Source organism: Triplophysa rosa, linkage group LG14 (genome assembly GCF_024868665.1).
Source record: "Triplophysa rosa linkage group LG14, Trosa_1v2, whole genome shotgun sequence".
NCBI classification, from domain to species: Eukaryota; Metazoa; Chordata; class Actinopteri; order Cypriniformes; family Nemacheilidae; genus Triplophysa; species Triplophysa rosa.
The window spans coordinates 16,863,292-16,881,646 of record NC_079903.1 but is presented as its reverse complement, the minus strand read 5'-3'; the positions used below and the strand labels follow the sequence as shown (position 1 = coordinate 16,881,646).

Sequence of the window (18,355 nt, the reverse complement as noted above, 5' to 3'; positions counted from 1 at the left end):
TCCCGTCTCTGGAAAGGATACGAGGCCACGGTAATAATATCTGATTTGGTTGTGTACCTCTTCCCTTTAAATACATCGAACTGCCCCGGGCACCCTCGGCTTTTTAAGCTAAGGTCAGAGGAAGACTCATTGATTTAGCATTTTAATTTTATTTGTGCTGGGCTCCGAGGGGGACTGGCATTCAGCGTGGCAGTGGCTCTTTGTTTTGTAAGAGGCTGTGAATGTCTGGGTGTCTGTTGAGACCCGGCCTGCTTCGCTCTGGCTAATAAGTGTGAGATGGCAACCAGACGCCTCCGTAATAGCCACTAACACTTATTATCCTCCCCGAGATTGGAAATCCATGTGTTGTCATTGAGGGATCCCGAGACAAGATCGGGGGAAAAAATAGATGTGTTTTTTGTTCAAGCGTACAGGTTAAAACAGATGTGTGAGTTGCGTCGCAGGAACGGCGCGCTTGTGAAGGTGGGCTGTAAGGCAGAAGTGCTTTCCAATGTAAGGAAATGGCCTGTTCAGAGTGGTTAAGTCACTAACTGAGCGAGATAATGCCTCTGGGTGTTTGAAGCGGAAAAATGCGACGTCTCCTCTGCCAGCGCCAAGGCAGCTGTTGTTTTGCATTGTTTCATCCTCTCCTTCGTGTGACTTTGCAGTAGATGCGGAGAGGACCCTCGGTATCGCGTTCTTCATTAAGAGATCCTGTTATCCGCGCTGGTTTGTTATTAGGCGGCACGGAGGCTTTTTGATTTGCTGCCATTTCCAGCATTCGGTCAAGAGCTCACCCTGCCGATAGCGCTCTGAGCTCTGACACGTTCGATCGTTACCTAATCTTTCTCTCTCTACACTTGATGTAGTTAGACTGTAGGACAGTGTTTTTGGAGGTTGCTCTTTGCAATTCAAAAATGGTGTTGTTGTTATTTTATGCTGATGATTCTAGGAATAATACAAAAGTCTCTTTAATATAAATAAAATCAGACTTTGTCTGCGCCTTTGCTAACTAGGATTTTTTTTCCCTTTTTTAAAGAAATATCAGCATATCCACGTTTACCAAGTTTGCATTAAACACAGCGGCCCCTGCTGTTCAAAACATGTATTGCGATTCATTTAATATCTCAACTGGCTTGAATCGTCACAAATAATAATCGATTTTCAATGGCTCTTTGTGAATTGTTACATCTAATTGTAGGGTATATTGCAGTGTCAAAATGTAGCTATTAATAACAAAATATTGTCATTTTTGTTATAAAATTATGCCATGTGGCTGTTCAGTTATGCTATTTTTATATTGATTGTAGTAGCCTTTTTCATATGCTTGTAGGAATGTCAAAATATTTTGGATCATTAAAAAGTTGGATATTTTAAGGAATGGACATTTTAAGGAATATAGTTAGTAGATAAAACACATTGAAAAGGATACAAATGTATCCATATATGAAGATAACATGACAGCATTTTACTTGAAATTGTTTTTAACTCCTCTTGAATGGCACAAGGATGGCAAATTGTGAGAGATTTTTATATTCAGGTTAACTGCTATATACCTTTAAGTGAGGTTGATTTGTTTTGAATGAAAAAATATAGAAAAAAACGAAATATTGGATCTGTGCGGTTCCTTACTGAGCAAGACATTTGGCCAGAAACTTGTACACTTTTGCGTAATAAGTGTAGACTTTTAGAATAAATAGTTGAGTTGTCGACTTGTTGAAATGTCAGTTTCACATGCATCCTGCTGGGGTGCAGGTACTGTAACCCCCCGCCTCCGGCAGGCTCCCTGAGCCACCCAGCGTGTGCCAGCTCCCTCTCGGCTGCTGAGAAATTGCTCCTGACAGCTGATTTGTTGGTTGTCAGAACTGGTCGCTGTGCGGCTGATAAGGGCGTGGAGGCCCGAGATGGAAAACTAACTGCCTCTCATGATTTCAAAGGCAGGCCCATCAGCCTGGGGCCTGCAGACACATGTTAATGTCCCTGGGCTGAAATCACCAGAGATGTTTCCTCCATGCACAGGGGCGATCTTTAAAGAGCCACCCTCGCATGAGTTAGCCCGAGCTCAGCGTGTGTCATCTGGCCACATCGGAATGTGGCACATCAATGCAAAAAAAAAAACGGTTTGATTATTTTATTTGACGCTAATTGTTGGCATGCGGTTATTTCTGCCCTGACTGTATAAACGCGGCTTTAGATGGTTCATGCTGCGCTCTTTTTAACAAAGAACAAAGATAAAGAGAACATAAGGCAGCAATAATCAGGCCCGGCGAGAGAATGAGCGTATGCAGTGATAGGACACAGCCTCATCTTTTCTGATTAGCTGTCGCTGTGGGCCTGCTCTGTAGTGTAAAACCAGCGAGTATGGAGATGCTTCTGCATTACCAGGGCCAGTCAGCGTTAAGACTTATTCGTCAAATAGAGAGAGAAGAAAACAGGTGTTGTATAGGGGAGACTGGGGCTAGTTGTCACACTTGTTTTCTTCAGTGAATATTTCTTAGGGGGAAGGTGTGGTTTCGAAAATCAGTTTAAAAAAGTATTTGCTACGAAAAACATTCTTCACCATTTTTGCACAGGAGAAAAGATGCAATTTGTTTAACACATAGTAATCTTAGCGGGGCATGTTGTCACACTGTATGGGGTACTGTAGGTCAATGGAACCTGGCATTAAATATTTTTAGTCTTAAGTTTTTATGAGTTAAACAATTACAGTGTGAAAAATGTATTACATGTAAAGTACAGTATAGGGGTGGAGCCGAACCCGAATACGGTATTCGGAAAGGCACAAATAGCGTGTTTTTTACTAATACTTATTTCGAACAAATACTTAAAAAAATATTTGTATTCGGGAACAACAAAAACTTTATATCAAAAAGCTGCGTTTTCTCATGAGACCGCAGTGCATGCCCGCATGAGTGAGTGAGTGAGTGACATTCAGGAGTCGGGGGGGGGGGGGTAAAAGAGGTGACTGACACAGGCTGCTCCACACAGCAACAGAGAAGGCTCGGCTGAGCGAAAAAAGACTTCACTGCGTGCATCACTATTTTTGTTGAATAGATTATTGTACCTTAACTGGGTTCCGGAGGCAGTTTATAACTTTCGGGAAGCGGAGTTTGATCGGGAGATTATTCCATTACGCTGCATTATTGACGTCTGCAGTCGGGTGCTCTCATGTTCGCTCTGTTTACGTACACTATAACGTAAATTAGAAGTGTAATGCAAAAAAACTGGATTTTTACGCCTATTTTGAATTTTACTCGAATACAAATACAAATACTTTCCCCCCCTCAACAAATACAAATACAGATACAAATACCGGCTGCTTTGCACACCCTTAGCACAGTAGCATACAACAATGTCAAAATATTGTGTATGTAATAGTATAATTATTAAATTGTATTAATTTGTAACACATACAGCGTGACAGTTTGTTAAATAATTGACTATTAATAATGATATAAAATATGAAATTTATGAATTTATTTAGAAAATAGTATTCAGTGTTTTGATTGCAAAGCTAAATTCATTTTATACAGTAGTTGTCATTGGCCTGTGTGTATGCTAGTGTGATTTTATTTGTGTGTTGTTTACTTATACAATAGCTACTATATACAAAAAATGTAATTAGTGTTTAATCGCAAAAATTATACTAATTGTAGACCATTTTGAAAGAGATGTTTGAAACCAACTTACAAAATCATTGGTGTAGAAAAACGTTACTATTTTACTCTTATAGACCATTTTGCAAAAGGCAAAAACGCTGGTCCAGAACCACTTCCTGTTTTACGTTTCGCAAAAACATTAGAATGGAATACATATTTAGAACCGAATCAAAATGTTAAACAAACATCATTTAAGCATCTTAATTATACATGTTAAAAAACTGAAGCGGGAAGTGCTTCTGGACCAAGTTTTGTTTATGTCTTGCGAAATGGTCTGTAGTCAATGTGACAACTAGCCCTGGTCAGATCTGCACTAAGAAAGGTGAAGCAAAATAGACTTGTTATGGAGCAGTGAGATTGTCAGATGCCTGACCTGAGAGGACACGGCGAGACCCGATCCGGCCTGCAGCCACATCATGGGCTCTGATCAGTCACAGGAAGCTCTAATAGGCTTGTACGGGAAGCCATTGCAAGAGAAGAGGTCACTGGGTAATTGGCTGTGAATGCTGTTCCAGCATCCTCCCATGGGACCGTTGCTCCTATAACTCACTTTCTGTCAATGATGTCAGCCCGAGAGGCCGTCTAAGCCCAGACTGAAGGGTCGATGTGGGGGTACTGGCCGGCGTCCAAGGGTGACGGCTCCAGAGATGATGGCAATGGCAGTATATCACCCCTACAGCCCGTACATACAGTAATTGCCCTTAATTACCTCTCGTGGCCAGATACAAAGCCCTCATACGGTCGTGGCTCAATGAAAGCGTAGCTAATACCCCATCAATCAGCTGAGCTATAACGTTCTGTCGACTCGAAACAGCATGTCTTCCACCTCTACTGAACCTCCGTGTTTACCCCGGCAGGGCGAGGAGTGGATTCTACTGTGTCGTGGAGTCAGATAATGCAGACCGTGTTTTCTTCCCAAACAAAACAAACTGCACATATAATCGCTGAGAGGTCACACAGTACTGGATCAGGGGCCACCGGCGTTTTTATCCTGTGCCCTCTTATCGTCCTACTCTTCATCTGCTCTTATCACGGCCGGTGTTGAGAGGGGTTCTGCTGCTTCCTCTTTTGGGCTCACTGTCAACCCCTTTGACCTGTTGACCACGGGACTTATCTCTCACTTTCTTAAAAGCCAAAAGCCTTGTTTGAAAGCAGCGGGGCGCCCGAGCAAGTTTACAAGCGTTTTATCTTTGTTCTTTTTGTTTTTGGTACTTGAAAGCTTGTATAGCTTAAGACAAGCGCTGGGGGATATACTGTAAATAAAATTATAGTACCAAAAACATATCAAATATAGCACTATATAACCCATTGTATGTATACTGTATGTATTATGTTTTGTTTTCACAGCTATTTAGATGTGTTTACTATAAAGCTTATCCACTGATGTGCACAACACACAATTTATGAAATGCGATCAGAACGAATTTTGTGTAAACGTACATTTTCGGATTGTCATTGGCATTAAACTTCTCTCATTGGGTCAGCATTTCACATTCCAAAGATTAGATACAACCACTAAGAACTCTCCCCTTGGCTCCCATTGTGAGTGACATGAATGTGCGATTGTTGTTGACGTTTTCACGTTACGCAATGAATTCTGGTAAAACTTAACAGTAAAGTTTTATTTGTTAACATGAATTCATGCCCAATGCACTAACATGAACAACTGTATTGCCATTAACAAAAATTAAAACATTTTTGAAAAATTAAATTGGTCTATAATGTTAGTTAATGCATTCACTAATGTTAACAAATACAACCGTATTGAGTGTTACCCAAATTTCCCTTAAAGGGACAAATTTAGTCTTTTTTATCCATCTGAATTAGCAATAATCAATGTGTATATTCCTCACCGTTTAAACAAAATGAATAATAATAGTTAATCATTTACATATGCTGGGCGAACTTTATATCAACTAATTATTATTCATGAATCAAGCTGATAAGGTTTAGAAAGTGCACCCATCCCCTGCGCATTTTAGATCTGGTTGTTTGTGTATTTCAGTTTGTTTACGCATGTGGGATTTCATGCGAGGAATTATTGGTATTCCGCATGCAAACATCCAGGTCTAGTTTGAGACTCTCAGTGTTGTTGAACACTTTCTGTTAATCTTTAAATCTCCATCAGTCTTCGTGGACGGCGAGAGCGTGTTGTGTACCGTGAAGCGAAATGAGGAAAAATGGCGCGTCATGTATCGAAAAGCTCGCAGAGAAACATCAAATATTTCGTAATGGGATTCATATGCCGGCTGGCTCTACAAATCCCATTAAAACAGCTTTGAGCGTTCAGCATCTCTGAGGAACAGGCTCAAAGCTATTTTAATAGTGCCCTGGACTTCATCATTTTAACAGCAAAAGAGTTCCTGCTCTGTACTAGATACATAATTTGCATGGCATTAGGACCAGATAAAACCAAGATTGCCGCACGGCTCAATGGCTCATTTATGCCTGCTCCACGCGATAATAGCAATCAACAGATATTTGTTGCATTTCCTGTTCATTTATCTGCTTCTGTGGTGGTTCACTTCAATCATCAGCTGTTTTCTTCCCCTGTTTTCTTCCTCTCTTCCCCTCTTCCCATCCTCTTCCTCTCCACAGGGTTCGGCTTTGTAACTTTCGAGAACGAGGACGTGGTGGAAAAGGTCTGCGAGATTCATTTTCACGAAATCAATAATAAAATGGTGAGTCGGATTCGCCTCTTTGCAATTTTTCAATTCAGGGGGCCGGGATTAATATTTGATGCTGGAAGCAGAATAGATGCTTCTAATGGTCAACGGTACAGTGAGGATGTCAGCGCAGGTGGGTGGATGGTGGGGGTGTCACGTCTATCCCCGGCCGGCCTACTTTCGGAGGGTTGTGGAGTCACTGGTGTGCACCGGCCACAAAGCATGAAATTGTGTCTTGGATCCCTGTCCGCCAAGCAGTCTGTCCTCTCTCCCCGTCGCAATTCCCTCAGCCGGGGAAGACTGGAAAAGGTCTGGCAGTCATTCTGAGGTCTTGTTAAAAGTGTGCGGTGCAAAGATTGAAAGAAGATTTAAAATCAAAGCATGGGTGGTTCCTGCATGTTGGCACCTGATGCCCTGTCCTGTGATTTTATGTTTGTATTAGATTTGCCAGGGTTTTGAGAATGAAAGGCAGCGGAGGGACACGCTTACTGACCTTGAGGCTTCGCTTGCGCTGCTCGCGAAATTAGGACAACCAAAGTGTCATTCTACACGATAGACATTTAGCAGGATTTTTAATGAAGGTCAATGCTGTCAGGAAAATCATTTACTTATACTTTGAGTCTCTGAGACCGTCAGAGTTTGTCACGGGTGATGCTGCCTACTCAAATGGTCGTTTAAGCAAATAATTGTGATTCTGTCATTATTTACATTTATTAGAAATGTGCTTAAGCTTATTTGTGTATAATGAAGGGAATGGTGACTTGAGGCTTGTTTGGAACACCATAAGGGCGAGTAAATTATGATTTTTGGGTGAACTGTCCCTTTAACTTCACTTGACTGTCAGCTGTGTAACTTTTCTGGTTGTTCAAAACCGTAGCATTTTAACACAGCACTACATTATGTGGCGCCGTATAGGGTTTAAATCAAACTTCGCTCATGAACACATATATAAAACGCGCATACGAAGTTTGATTTAAACCCTAAACGGCGCCTCATACTATATTGATGTTTTAATGTCACTTTTTTTACCTGTAGTGTTGATTGACTCCCCATTGATTTGTATATGATATTGCATCAAATATTCTCATTATTCAATGAGTGCGTAGAGGAAGATAGCTTCTTATTTTCACAGCGTTCCCCTAGCAGGAACCTCACTGTTGATCGACTGGCTGACTTAAATTGGGCGTTAGAGAATTGGTTGCATAGCTAATATTAAACGGCACTCTCTAAAGGGTTAGTTCACTTAAAATGAAAAATGTGACATCTTTTTCTTATTCGGTTGTATTTTCAGACCTACAAGACAAAACAATAAATGATGAACAATGCACAAATGTCTCTTTTCTTGCTGTTACAATGAATAGATTTCTCTTGAAGATTCACAAATTTCCCAAAAACACCATAGAAGTATCACAGTATTACACATCTTTTAATGGTCCAGTGTATGACATTTAGGAGCATCTAGTGGTGAGGTTGCGAATTGCAACCAACGGCTCACTCCACTCCTCCCTTTCGAAGCCCTACGGTGGCTGACACAAAACTAAGATGTCGTCACGTTCACTCTTCTTTCCAGTAGGAGATAATGTATTTATGAAACGTGCTCTGTAGAGCAGTTTGTCCGTTTAGGGCTACTTTAGAAACATCATGGTGAATTCCATGTAAGGTGATTCGCAGTGTATGTAGCAAACAAGCACCACGGCAAATAAACCTAACACAAACAAGCGGCTCTGTCTAAAACACGCGCAAAACTGTATCGCATGCAGTGTTGGGCAAGTTACTCCGAAAAAGTAATTACTAGTTACTAATTGCATATTCAATAGTGTAATTAGATTAATGTACAATTTACTCTCTCCAAAAAGTATTTAAATACTTATTACTAATTACTTTCTATATCCTACATCAACCTTGATTAGTTAAATGATTCAAGGATAGACATGAAACAACTCTTTTAATTCATTCAAATAAATAATATAAAACTACATAAAGTAGTATTATTAACTGACCAAAGTATTACAAATGTGAGAATTACGCATTAAAGCACGGATTTTAAAGTTAGACTTTGAATTTTGATGTCAATTCCACTATTGCACATGCATGTATTACACAAAGTATATAGTGTAATTACATCAGAAGTAACTGTAATTAAATTACAAAAAAGAGCAATCCCTTACTTTACTTTTTCAAGGGAAAAGTAATTAAACTACAGTTACTAATTACTTAGTAACTAGTTATACCCAACACTGATCGCATGCGTGCTACACTGGTAAATTTATTCTTAGCACAGACAGATTGTTTCCTAGCAATTATGACCGGTATGTCGCACTGTACATCCCTGCACACCGGACCTTTAAGCCATACAATTCGTATTAGGAACGAACATAAATTTAAGTCCACATTCGTTGTAATGGGATGGAAAAAAGTGACCACGGCATTGTGTGGACACATTGCAAGGAAGATGAAAGTGATCCTGGTTTGGAAATAACAAATAATGATGGTGTTTTCATTTTTGGGTGAACTCTTTCTTTAAAAAAAAGAATAACGAGGCAAGAAAGGATTGTTACGAAAATATATACTAAAAATGACAGTCCTTCACTTCACATCCTAGAGGGGTGTTATTTTTTGGATGTTTCGCTAAAAAACTCAAGGCTGAAAAACACGAATAAGGCGTGAGAATAGAAAACACGCACCCCGTCCCCCTGCTCTCCGTTGCTCTTCATACTGATTTCAATTGGCATCATCAAGTTGCTTTTGCCAACAAGATCAAAGTGGCCTCTGAAGCATCATCTGCAAGCAGGCCTGTGTGCATATTTGACTTGCTAATTCTACCATGGTAATATTGTTATTATCATGAATATTTTGTACAGCGGCCGTAATGATCTCCCTCTGTTTGTGAAAATGCCAGCTTTGTGTGACGCCTGCCTGTTTGGTGAGCCGCCATGTTGAGAGGCGCCATCTGTGACCCTCGACCCCGGGCTGTGGAGCAGGGAGGGAGCCAGCCTCAGTAGCTGTTTATAGAGAGGTTCTGTTGACCCAGTAAGGCCACTCGCAAGCTGCCAGGGCCCTGGATATCCATAAATGACCCTAAACGGTTCCAGGAACTGGAAAGCTGGACCCATATAGGTCTCCACAGACCTCGGGCTTCCTGATCAGCTCATTTGATATCTGGCCTGGAAACGCAGCCAGACATTAAACATTCAAGAGACATTTCCTTGATCCACAAGCTTGGAGACGGAAACGACGGGAAGGTTCGCATGCTCCAGCAGGAAGGTTAGATCTCATGCAAGGGCGATGAGATGGGTTGAGATTACCTTGAAGTGAACTGTTTAGAGATTCATTTGAGCTGCAATTCCACATTAGAACTGAATGCAAGAATATAAATGGACAAGTCATCTTTAGGGAGCCGAACGCACATTACATCTTGATTATTTTATCAATGAAAACAATTAAACAAATGCACAGCCAACCCGTTCTAGATTGAGGAGATGTGGATGGGAATCGCTATAAATAGACTGAACTAATGGCTGTTTCGACTGGTTTCCATCTAAACAGCACGCTCAGTAGTAATTTACTGTTTTTTTCTGAATGTATTGTACTGTACTGTACTGTAGTGTATTTTATATTTTATTAGGCATTCCATGGACTTTATTTGCCCCCGTGGTGTCTGTATTGAGGAATACCGTGGGATTGAGAGCCGGCCCGGCTGGATAAAAGGTTGAAATCACCTGAATAGCTTTAAAACAGCTTCGTCATTGTCATAGAATATAAATGTTTTATGAATGTTGGTGTGTATGTTGTAATGTAGTTGAACAAAGCCACATACAATTAAATATACATTAAAAATATCTAAAGCTTGTGGAAGCTCAGTGTTACTGATTTGATGGGTCAATGTGTCACCATCATGACGCATTAGTTGAGCGAGGGAGCGTTCGATAGCAGACTAAATTTAGATACTGTTCCAGAAGTCAGGAAGTGTTATTTATAGTCTGATGGCTGTTCGACACGATGGAAGAACTGATTGTATCGTGACCTGGTGTAAACCTGTCTCTCATGGATATGACTGTGCATGTTTTCTTTCTCTCTTTTTTTCTATCGCTGTCTCTGGAAACCATCGCCTCCACAACCTCAGAACAATACGGGCTGCATAAGTCTTCTCGCATCATATTCCAGAGCACATCCTATATTTGCCATTATTAAACGATCAAGTACTCGGTCAACACCCTCCTCGCCCCTAACGCGTAAAGAGCAATGCCGCGCCATGGCCGTCCGTGCCAGCAGCAGAATGATCTGAATTCTCTGCTCACGTCCTCTCTGGCAGTGCCCTCGCCACCTGCGGGCAATGAGGAAGTTGTATTTCTCATTTCTGTTAACGTTCCCGCCCTTCCTTTCAGTTTGCCCTGGCCGCCCAGCCGGACCGCCGCCTGCCTACCGCGCGTCGGCCCATTAGCATGTATGATAAGTGTCGAGTGTGTCGGCAGGCCAATTTAGTGTCTGCCTCGCCACTCTGAGGCCCCGGCCTGTGCTATCATCGGAAGATAATCTACCGCTGTGAGGAGAGAAGGAAAAAGTGTCAGTTGGGGAAGGGAGAAAATGATTCCTTTTCTCCCGCCCTTTTCGCTTGCGGCTTTCTGAAGCTATCTTCAGGACGTGGGGCAAACGGTAGTGTACTTGTACTAGTTCAGAGTTAAAATCATTGCACACTGAGTCCGAAATTTGAGTCCGAAATTTCCGCACATTAAAAAATAAATACGACCTCACGTTGTGTCAATCACATTTACACACTGCCTCCGATATTTTCGTCCGGACTGGGTTCGATTTTCTGCGTTTTTCGCATCCGTAGCAAGCATTTTGAGAGGCCTTTTTTAACAATTCAGAGACACCGTACAAACGAGAGCCAAATACGAAAAAACGCATACGAAAATTTCGGACTATATGTGCAAAGACCTTTAGCGTGCTTTCATGTCTGCTACATTTACCAGGCGCGGACTGCATCTGGGTCCAGTTATATGCGCCACAAATATTAGAATTTGAAAATGTTGGCTTTATGAAAAACAGCTCAACGCATATCTTACAAGTTTATTCAAGTGTGCTATTAGTATGCTTATTTTGAAGTAAAAATAAGTTTTCAGTCTACTCAGAAATATACTTATTATAGTTCTCAGAAAATCGTAGTTGTAAACTAGTTGTGTACTCTGTGTATTTTTGTACACTTTTATAAACTAAAATGTTGGCCAGTTTAATCCCAAGTAGTGTTGAAATAGTACACTTACAAGTACTTTAATTAATTTAAATTATTTTAACGGTGCTTATGTATATTTATACAATAAGTATACATCAAGTTAATTTAAATAAGTGTACTTACTTTATAACTTACTTGGTCACTCATTGTTAGCTTAAAAACTCTGTTTTTTTATTGTGTTATCATGTTTTATTGTGTTAGTTAGCTGTGTTTTTTTGTTATTATTAATCAAAGCAACCCAAATGCAGTTTGATTGATATTACTTGGAATGCACTATAAAAAACATGATTTTGAAAATTAAAAACATATAAACAAATATATTAGTTAATAGTATTTTGTATGATTTTTGATCTAAATAAATTGTTCGTACAAACATGTTCAGTAAAATACAACGCTGAAAATGTATATATTTATACGTTCCATATAATTTACAAAATATGTATATAATGTTATATATTATAATGTATATATTTGTAGCTTGTAATATTCTCACAATATTGCTCTGTTTATTTGGTAATGCAAAACAACCGAAAATACTGCACTAATGGCCACCCCATAATAAAAGCAATAGGCATGAAAATGCTGCACATTTTTCCCTTTTCTTTTTCTCTTTTTGTAAGTACGAGCTTACCGTGTTGAGGAGCGCTTCTGTTTATTTGTGCTCTCTCTAATCACCCAGATCTGTTTAGTCCTTTTATCTAATAGATGTTTATTGCCGCTGTGTGTGTGATAACCGTAGATGTATTTACACACTCCTGCCACAGTATCTTAAGAGGAGGTTGGGCTAATGGAAGGGGATTGTGATATTTGAAAAGATTACTGTAATTCAGCCAGTTGTAATGGAGCAGGCTGTTTCCGGAGAGCTCTCAGAGATCTCGAAATGTCACAACAAAGAAAGGAGGAGATTCAGCACATTTGCGCCTTAAATAGAAGGGCGGACAAAACAGATGAAGAAAAAAGGGTGCGAGCGTGTGTGTAGAGTAGGCAAGCAGAGACATGGTTTTCTCCACTTAATTGACCTTGCTGAACGAGGTCATAGATGTCATGAAGCTAAGAAGGGTTTGTTTGCAAACACATAAGGGTGTTATAATGATGGAGAGACCACAGGAAGATGCTGAAAACGTGTGATATAGATGCTGTGCGCGGTAATTTAAAACCGAGCAAAGCCATGATTAAATGCTACTGTAGATTTCACACTCTTGATTTTTATATGGCTACCACAGTTCTTCTGTAACCGGCTGTTGAAACAGACGTTCTGTTTGGGAGGCATAAATAGCCTCTGACAGCCTTTCTTTTTTGTTGGCGAATATAGATTTCTGTGTCAGATGGAATAGCTGTAAGTGTATCAATAATGTACGGGAGCCCCAAGTCTCCGATGTAATTTAATTCAAGTTGCGATGAATTATGCCTCAGTGTTAAGCCGTGAGTTCTGGAGCCTCCGGGCAAAGGAGCAGGGGGTTGTTTTCTCCGGTTCTTTTTTCTCACTCGTTTTTCTCTCACGTCTGTTTTATCTGTGGGAGCCGCACAAACAAGATTTGGCGTACAGGGTGACCCCTGACCGGTGATGTAATGGGAGTTCACTGGGAGAGCTGTGATAACATTTCAATATGCTATAGTTGATGTGAGGCCACGCACACGCAGGGTCTGTGGAAGACAGATTGAGGCTGACTCGCTTGTTATTTGAATCTGTATAAATCTACATACTTGAAGACAGTTGGTTCCACATTAAATTTAAATAAGACTTTGTTTCCCCTGTGTGCAGAGTGTGCCACATGTTCCTATACTAACATAAATAACTGTAACATGGCAAGTATAGTTCTCGCTGTATGGTAGTTTATGCAGTTCTTAAACTGATTCATATTTTATTCATTTATTAGGTTGTATTACTTATTTGGCTTTGCTTTATACCAAACGTTGCTGTCCTTCCAAAACCTCAGATTTGCTGTTTTTCAGAAATTGAATTTTTTTTTACTTTTTAAAATAATTAAATAGATTTTTTTTTTGTCAAAGTTGACAAGCACCTTTTAATACTTTTCATTGGTTAGAAATGTGCAAAACCAGAGATATGACTAATAATAATGATTTTTGGCAAAAATGAAAAATCATGAAATATGGAGATACAAGGTTTTAGAAGAACAGCAATAAAATGTTTATTTTTCCTATGTGAAAATGTCTTATTGTTTGAAGGACAACCCAAATTTATAATGGTATTTCAATAATCAATTTAACTGTTTCTTAGGAAAATTAACCATGTTTTTATTGTAGTAGATGTAGCAAACATATTTTTTTACGGACTGATTACTATTTGTTTTACCATAGTTTTACTACAGATATCATGGTTAAACTATAGGGGTGTTGTGGTAAGACTATAGTAAACGTGTGGTCATTATGCTTTTACTTAAAAAAAATACTACAATTGCTAATTATACATGGTTATTTTTTGTAAGAGGTTGTAAACTGTGGAAGCTATGGTTACCATGGTAAATGGTATTTATTTTTGTACACATGGTAAACTTGCAAACGGTGAAACTAAAAAAAAACTAAAGTACTAAAAATATACTTCTCCTATGGACTTTCATTATAAGTGCATAACTATATGTTGTTTTACAACAGTGTGGGTCAAGACTATATTCTGTGGTCATTGACAATGTTGAATAAATGCTGCCAGTAGACCCTGTAATTTGTATCAAACCTCTAACAGAGTGTGTTTGTTAAAAAGTGATTTGATGCTCAGCATTTTATCATTGGTACTTCTCATAGATCACAGTATAAAAGAAAAAAACCTGTTCTTATAGCACAGTAAAATCACTTCCTTCAACCTACTTTATTTGTTGATGCCATATAAAGTTAGATTCTCTACTATGATGTTAAAAAGTGGAGATTTTCCTCTCTCAATATCAAATGCATCTCTGAATAAAATGAGACCAGTGGATTTGCCTCTCTGTCTGACTTTATGAACGATCTCCAGCGGTTAGCTGGGCGGAAACGAGACAGATTCTTCTGAAAGCCCACCTCAGATATACAGCAGGCGGAGGGGAGGCAAACTCTATCACTGTGACAATCTCGGCACGGCAGGGCTGGTAAATGTGTCTCTGTTTTGCAGGTCTTTGCCTGTTTAGAATGCATATTTATTTATTGAGTTTGGTTAAGTGCCTTTCATGTCAGGAATTATGTGATCTCGAACTCTCAGGAGTGAGGCGGGCTGGAGGCTCAGCGTTTTGCAGCTCTGCGATTCTGAAAGTAAGAGTTAGTGAATGAATCAGCCTTGTGATTCATGTCTTCTTTATCCCTCCTGACAGTAGGGAACACCTTTTTTTCTTGGTGAAGGAGAAGTAAATCTGTTTTAAGGAATAAAATGTAACTGTGTAGAGTTTTGTGGTACCGCTTTTTCCTTAGAATTTAAATGTAAGATGTTTTTCAAGTCAAGTCAAACTTTATTTATATAAAGTGTTTGCCAAAGTGCTGTACAAGCATAAACATTACAATATCGTAGAGTATGATAACAAAAAGACAAACTATTAAAAAGTCAGTAAGTAAAATAAAATACAAGTCAAATAAATTAAAATGAAATGAAATGAAATTAAAATAGCAGCTCTCACACAGAGTTAAACGCCAAAACTATAAAAGTAGGTTTTTAAACTGGACTTGAAAATAGTGAGTGTTTGGGCCTTTCTAGCATGTAAAGGCAGATTATTCCAAAGTCCATTGCAAACGCACGGTCACCTCTATTCTTTAATCTTACACGGGGGACAATTAACAATGAATGGTCGGCGGACCTAAGTCCCCTCGACGGAGCGTAAGGCTGTATTAACTCTGACAGAAATGATGGTGCCACACCATTTAATGATTTAAAATCTAAAATAAGAATCTTAAAATCCATTCGGAACCGAACAGGAAGCCAATGAAGAGAGGCCAAAATGGGAGTAATATGTTCCCACTTTCGTGTTCCCGTTAGCCAACGAGCTGCAGCATTCTGAACCAGAGGTGGGACCAAGTCATTGCTTTGCAAGTAAGTCTCGAGTCAAGTCCCGTGTCAAGACAATCAAGTCCAAGTCGAGTCCAAGTCCTCCTCAAGTTTAAACTTCAAGTCTTTAACAAGTCATTAGTTCTTTTTCCCCAAATCAGTTTCACTGTATTAAATAGTATAGTAGATTTAGATTAATTTATGTCAGAAAGGCTTCACAATGTTTTATATGATATAACTAAGGGCACTGTGGTAGAAATTTACTTAACACACCTGACTGAAGATTGTCTTGAATAGTGTATTCAAGGTTTCCAGTAGGAATACAAAAAAAAATGATCACAAACACAATGCAATTTTCATTAAACAATACATTGTATAAATTAAATTATTTATTGTTATTAATTAATTATTAACTTCCCAATATAATTTAAGAACAACATGAAGGTGAATAAATAATGTCAGGATTTTTATTTTGGGATAAATTATCATATCATCATTAAATAATGCATTGACTATAAAACATATTTGAACATCATTTTTGTAAGACTATAGAAAGTAAGAAAATATTTTCTGCCGTACTAATGACTGGGCAATATGTTTTAGTTGTAAGAAATGGTTCACTCTTTTCTTCATTATCTCTTACCTTTCTCTAACTTTGTGTCCTTCAGTCGGTCTAACAATTGCACCAGTTTGTTCTCCCTGCCCTCCAAAATAAAAACAAACATTGTAAATCTATCTATAAAAAATAAATACAAACATATCTTTAAATGTCGTTTGGGCTCCACCTGATTTATGTGTGTGGTATAACGTTTTAATTGTTTCACTAACGTTACATTCTACAATCATACTTTGTTAGCTTTTATTTCTGTTAGCTAGTTACAGGCAAAAATATAGAGCTTGTATTCGAGAAATGTGCTATGACTGTCAACGAAAAATGTAATGCTGTCTGCGATTGCACAGAATGAGCAAGCGATCATGAATTATGAGCATGATAGCAACCGTTAGCTAGTTTGAGAGAGCAATCATCTTAGATATTGTGTAGGCATACATGGAATGCATTTAGGCAGGCTAGCAAACAAGTTGAAATCATCACAAAAATACCTTCTATGAGCTTCTAAACGACATGTTTCATCAAACAGATTTTGAGTTTGGCGCCTCCCGCTCCATCTGACGTTCATCCATTCATGAAACAACAGACCACCTCATGCTTGCGAACGGCTACCACGCATGCGCAGAAATGTGGATTTTCTGATATTTATGTTTAAACATGTGTACATCTGTTTTGCGTTTTAAGATAGACCATCATTTGATGCCAGGTTATTAGGGCTATGCGCTGCAATGCAGTAGGCGGCTTTACAGCATGCAAGATCACCCATTTCTCCCAACATGAGGAGTGTGAGGGAGACCAGGGAGAATAGTACAGCTTTATTATTTCCTACACAATTGGATGAGTTTGAGATGAATAAAACGTCTTAAATTTAAGGTTGAAAGGTTTATAATTGCTGCCTACAAAGAAGTTAAAGTATTTTAAATATATTAACAGTTTACCAGCACTTGTTTCTAAAATATGAAATAAACATTATGTGGTTTAAAAGACTGAACAGCAGTCAGCATCCTTGGATCTTTGAAAACTTTTTCTTTGTTGAACGGCCGCTCTTTCAAAGTCAAAACAGGTGGCTGAAGTTTCCTTGTGTTTGACGTCTCTTGTCAAAAGGTGAGAGCGGCAGATTAGCAGATTGGATCTAATCTGTCCCTAACCAGCCGGCTAATAAACTGCGTTTGTGTTCCTGGAGCTGATCGATTCTGTCTCGCACCTCTCGCCCGCTCGTGCCCGCTTTGCCGAGGACACAGACACTAATGGCCACATTCGCTCCATCTCACCTGCACCGGGTTCCTGCTCACGATTTCCCAACAATTAGCGAGGCCAGTGGACGGAGCCTATTCTCATCTGTGCTGTCACACTCTCTGCTCTGGACCTCCACTTAACCTGCTTTCTGGGTGAGCGGTGGATGTGAGATATTATGAGGTTTTTATTTTACACGTACGCACACACATCACACCTTGAAGTCTCTGTTGGGCTCTGTGTGCCAGTGTGTTCCTTAGACGGGGGGTTGGATTAAATTGACTAAAAACACTTGGTAACACTTCCTAATAACTTTCATTAATAAATCATTAGCATGCATTATTACACGGCTCTGTGTAATACTTTATTCTGATTGGTCAATCGTAGCTGACCACTTTTTCCACTTTTTTTTACTATTCATTTCTCTTTTCACTTTCAAGTTTGTATAATGACCTGAGTGCTAGTTTCACATCTTTCTTTTCACATACTAAAATAGTTGATATAGTTAGTTTTATATTGATAGATTATGTATCAAAATATCTCAAATGACAATCTCATATCTCATTCTGCATCGCTGTGCATAATGTATTGCAATATACATATATCAGTTATTTGCAAAAACAAATTGTGAAAAAGTTTTTCAAACAATTAAACAAAAAAGTTAGTATGTCTATGTATAGTCAAAGATTTGAATCGCTGTAGATATTGGCATGAAATGTATCTGCATGTGTGTGCATGTTTGATTTTAAATCAATGATTGATTTTACAGACTTAAGGCAATATCATATCACATCACGTTATATAAAAAGTTATTGCATATTGCATTTTTCTTTAATATTATGCAGCTCTGTATAAATCAATATGTTATTTCTTAGGTAGCGTAGTGAATGGAACGATGTACAGTATGAAAACCGCTATAAAACAAAAGATTTATATTATGATATTAGGAAACGGTAAAGAAAATGAATCCAGTCAATAACACATTTAAGTATAATATATTATAAAATTATA

General features: G+C 38.9%; 1 protein-coding gene across 9 annotated transcripts in view; it reads left to right on the top strand.

The window, feature by feature from the left end:
* The window catches only part of msi2b (musashi RNA-binding protein 2b), a 243,516-nt gene that overhangs the window by 175,348 nt on the left and 49,813 nt on the right, over positions 1–18,355 (top strand). For all 9 annotated transcript variants that reach the window (XM_057350460.1, XM_057350456.1, XM_057350459.1 and 6 more), the window contains exon 8: positions 6,237–6,319. In XM_057350460.1, coding sequence (XP_057206443.1) covers positions 6,237–6,319 — 83 coding nt within the window. The remainder of the gene's footprint in view (positions 1–6,236; positions 6,320–18,355) is intronic.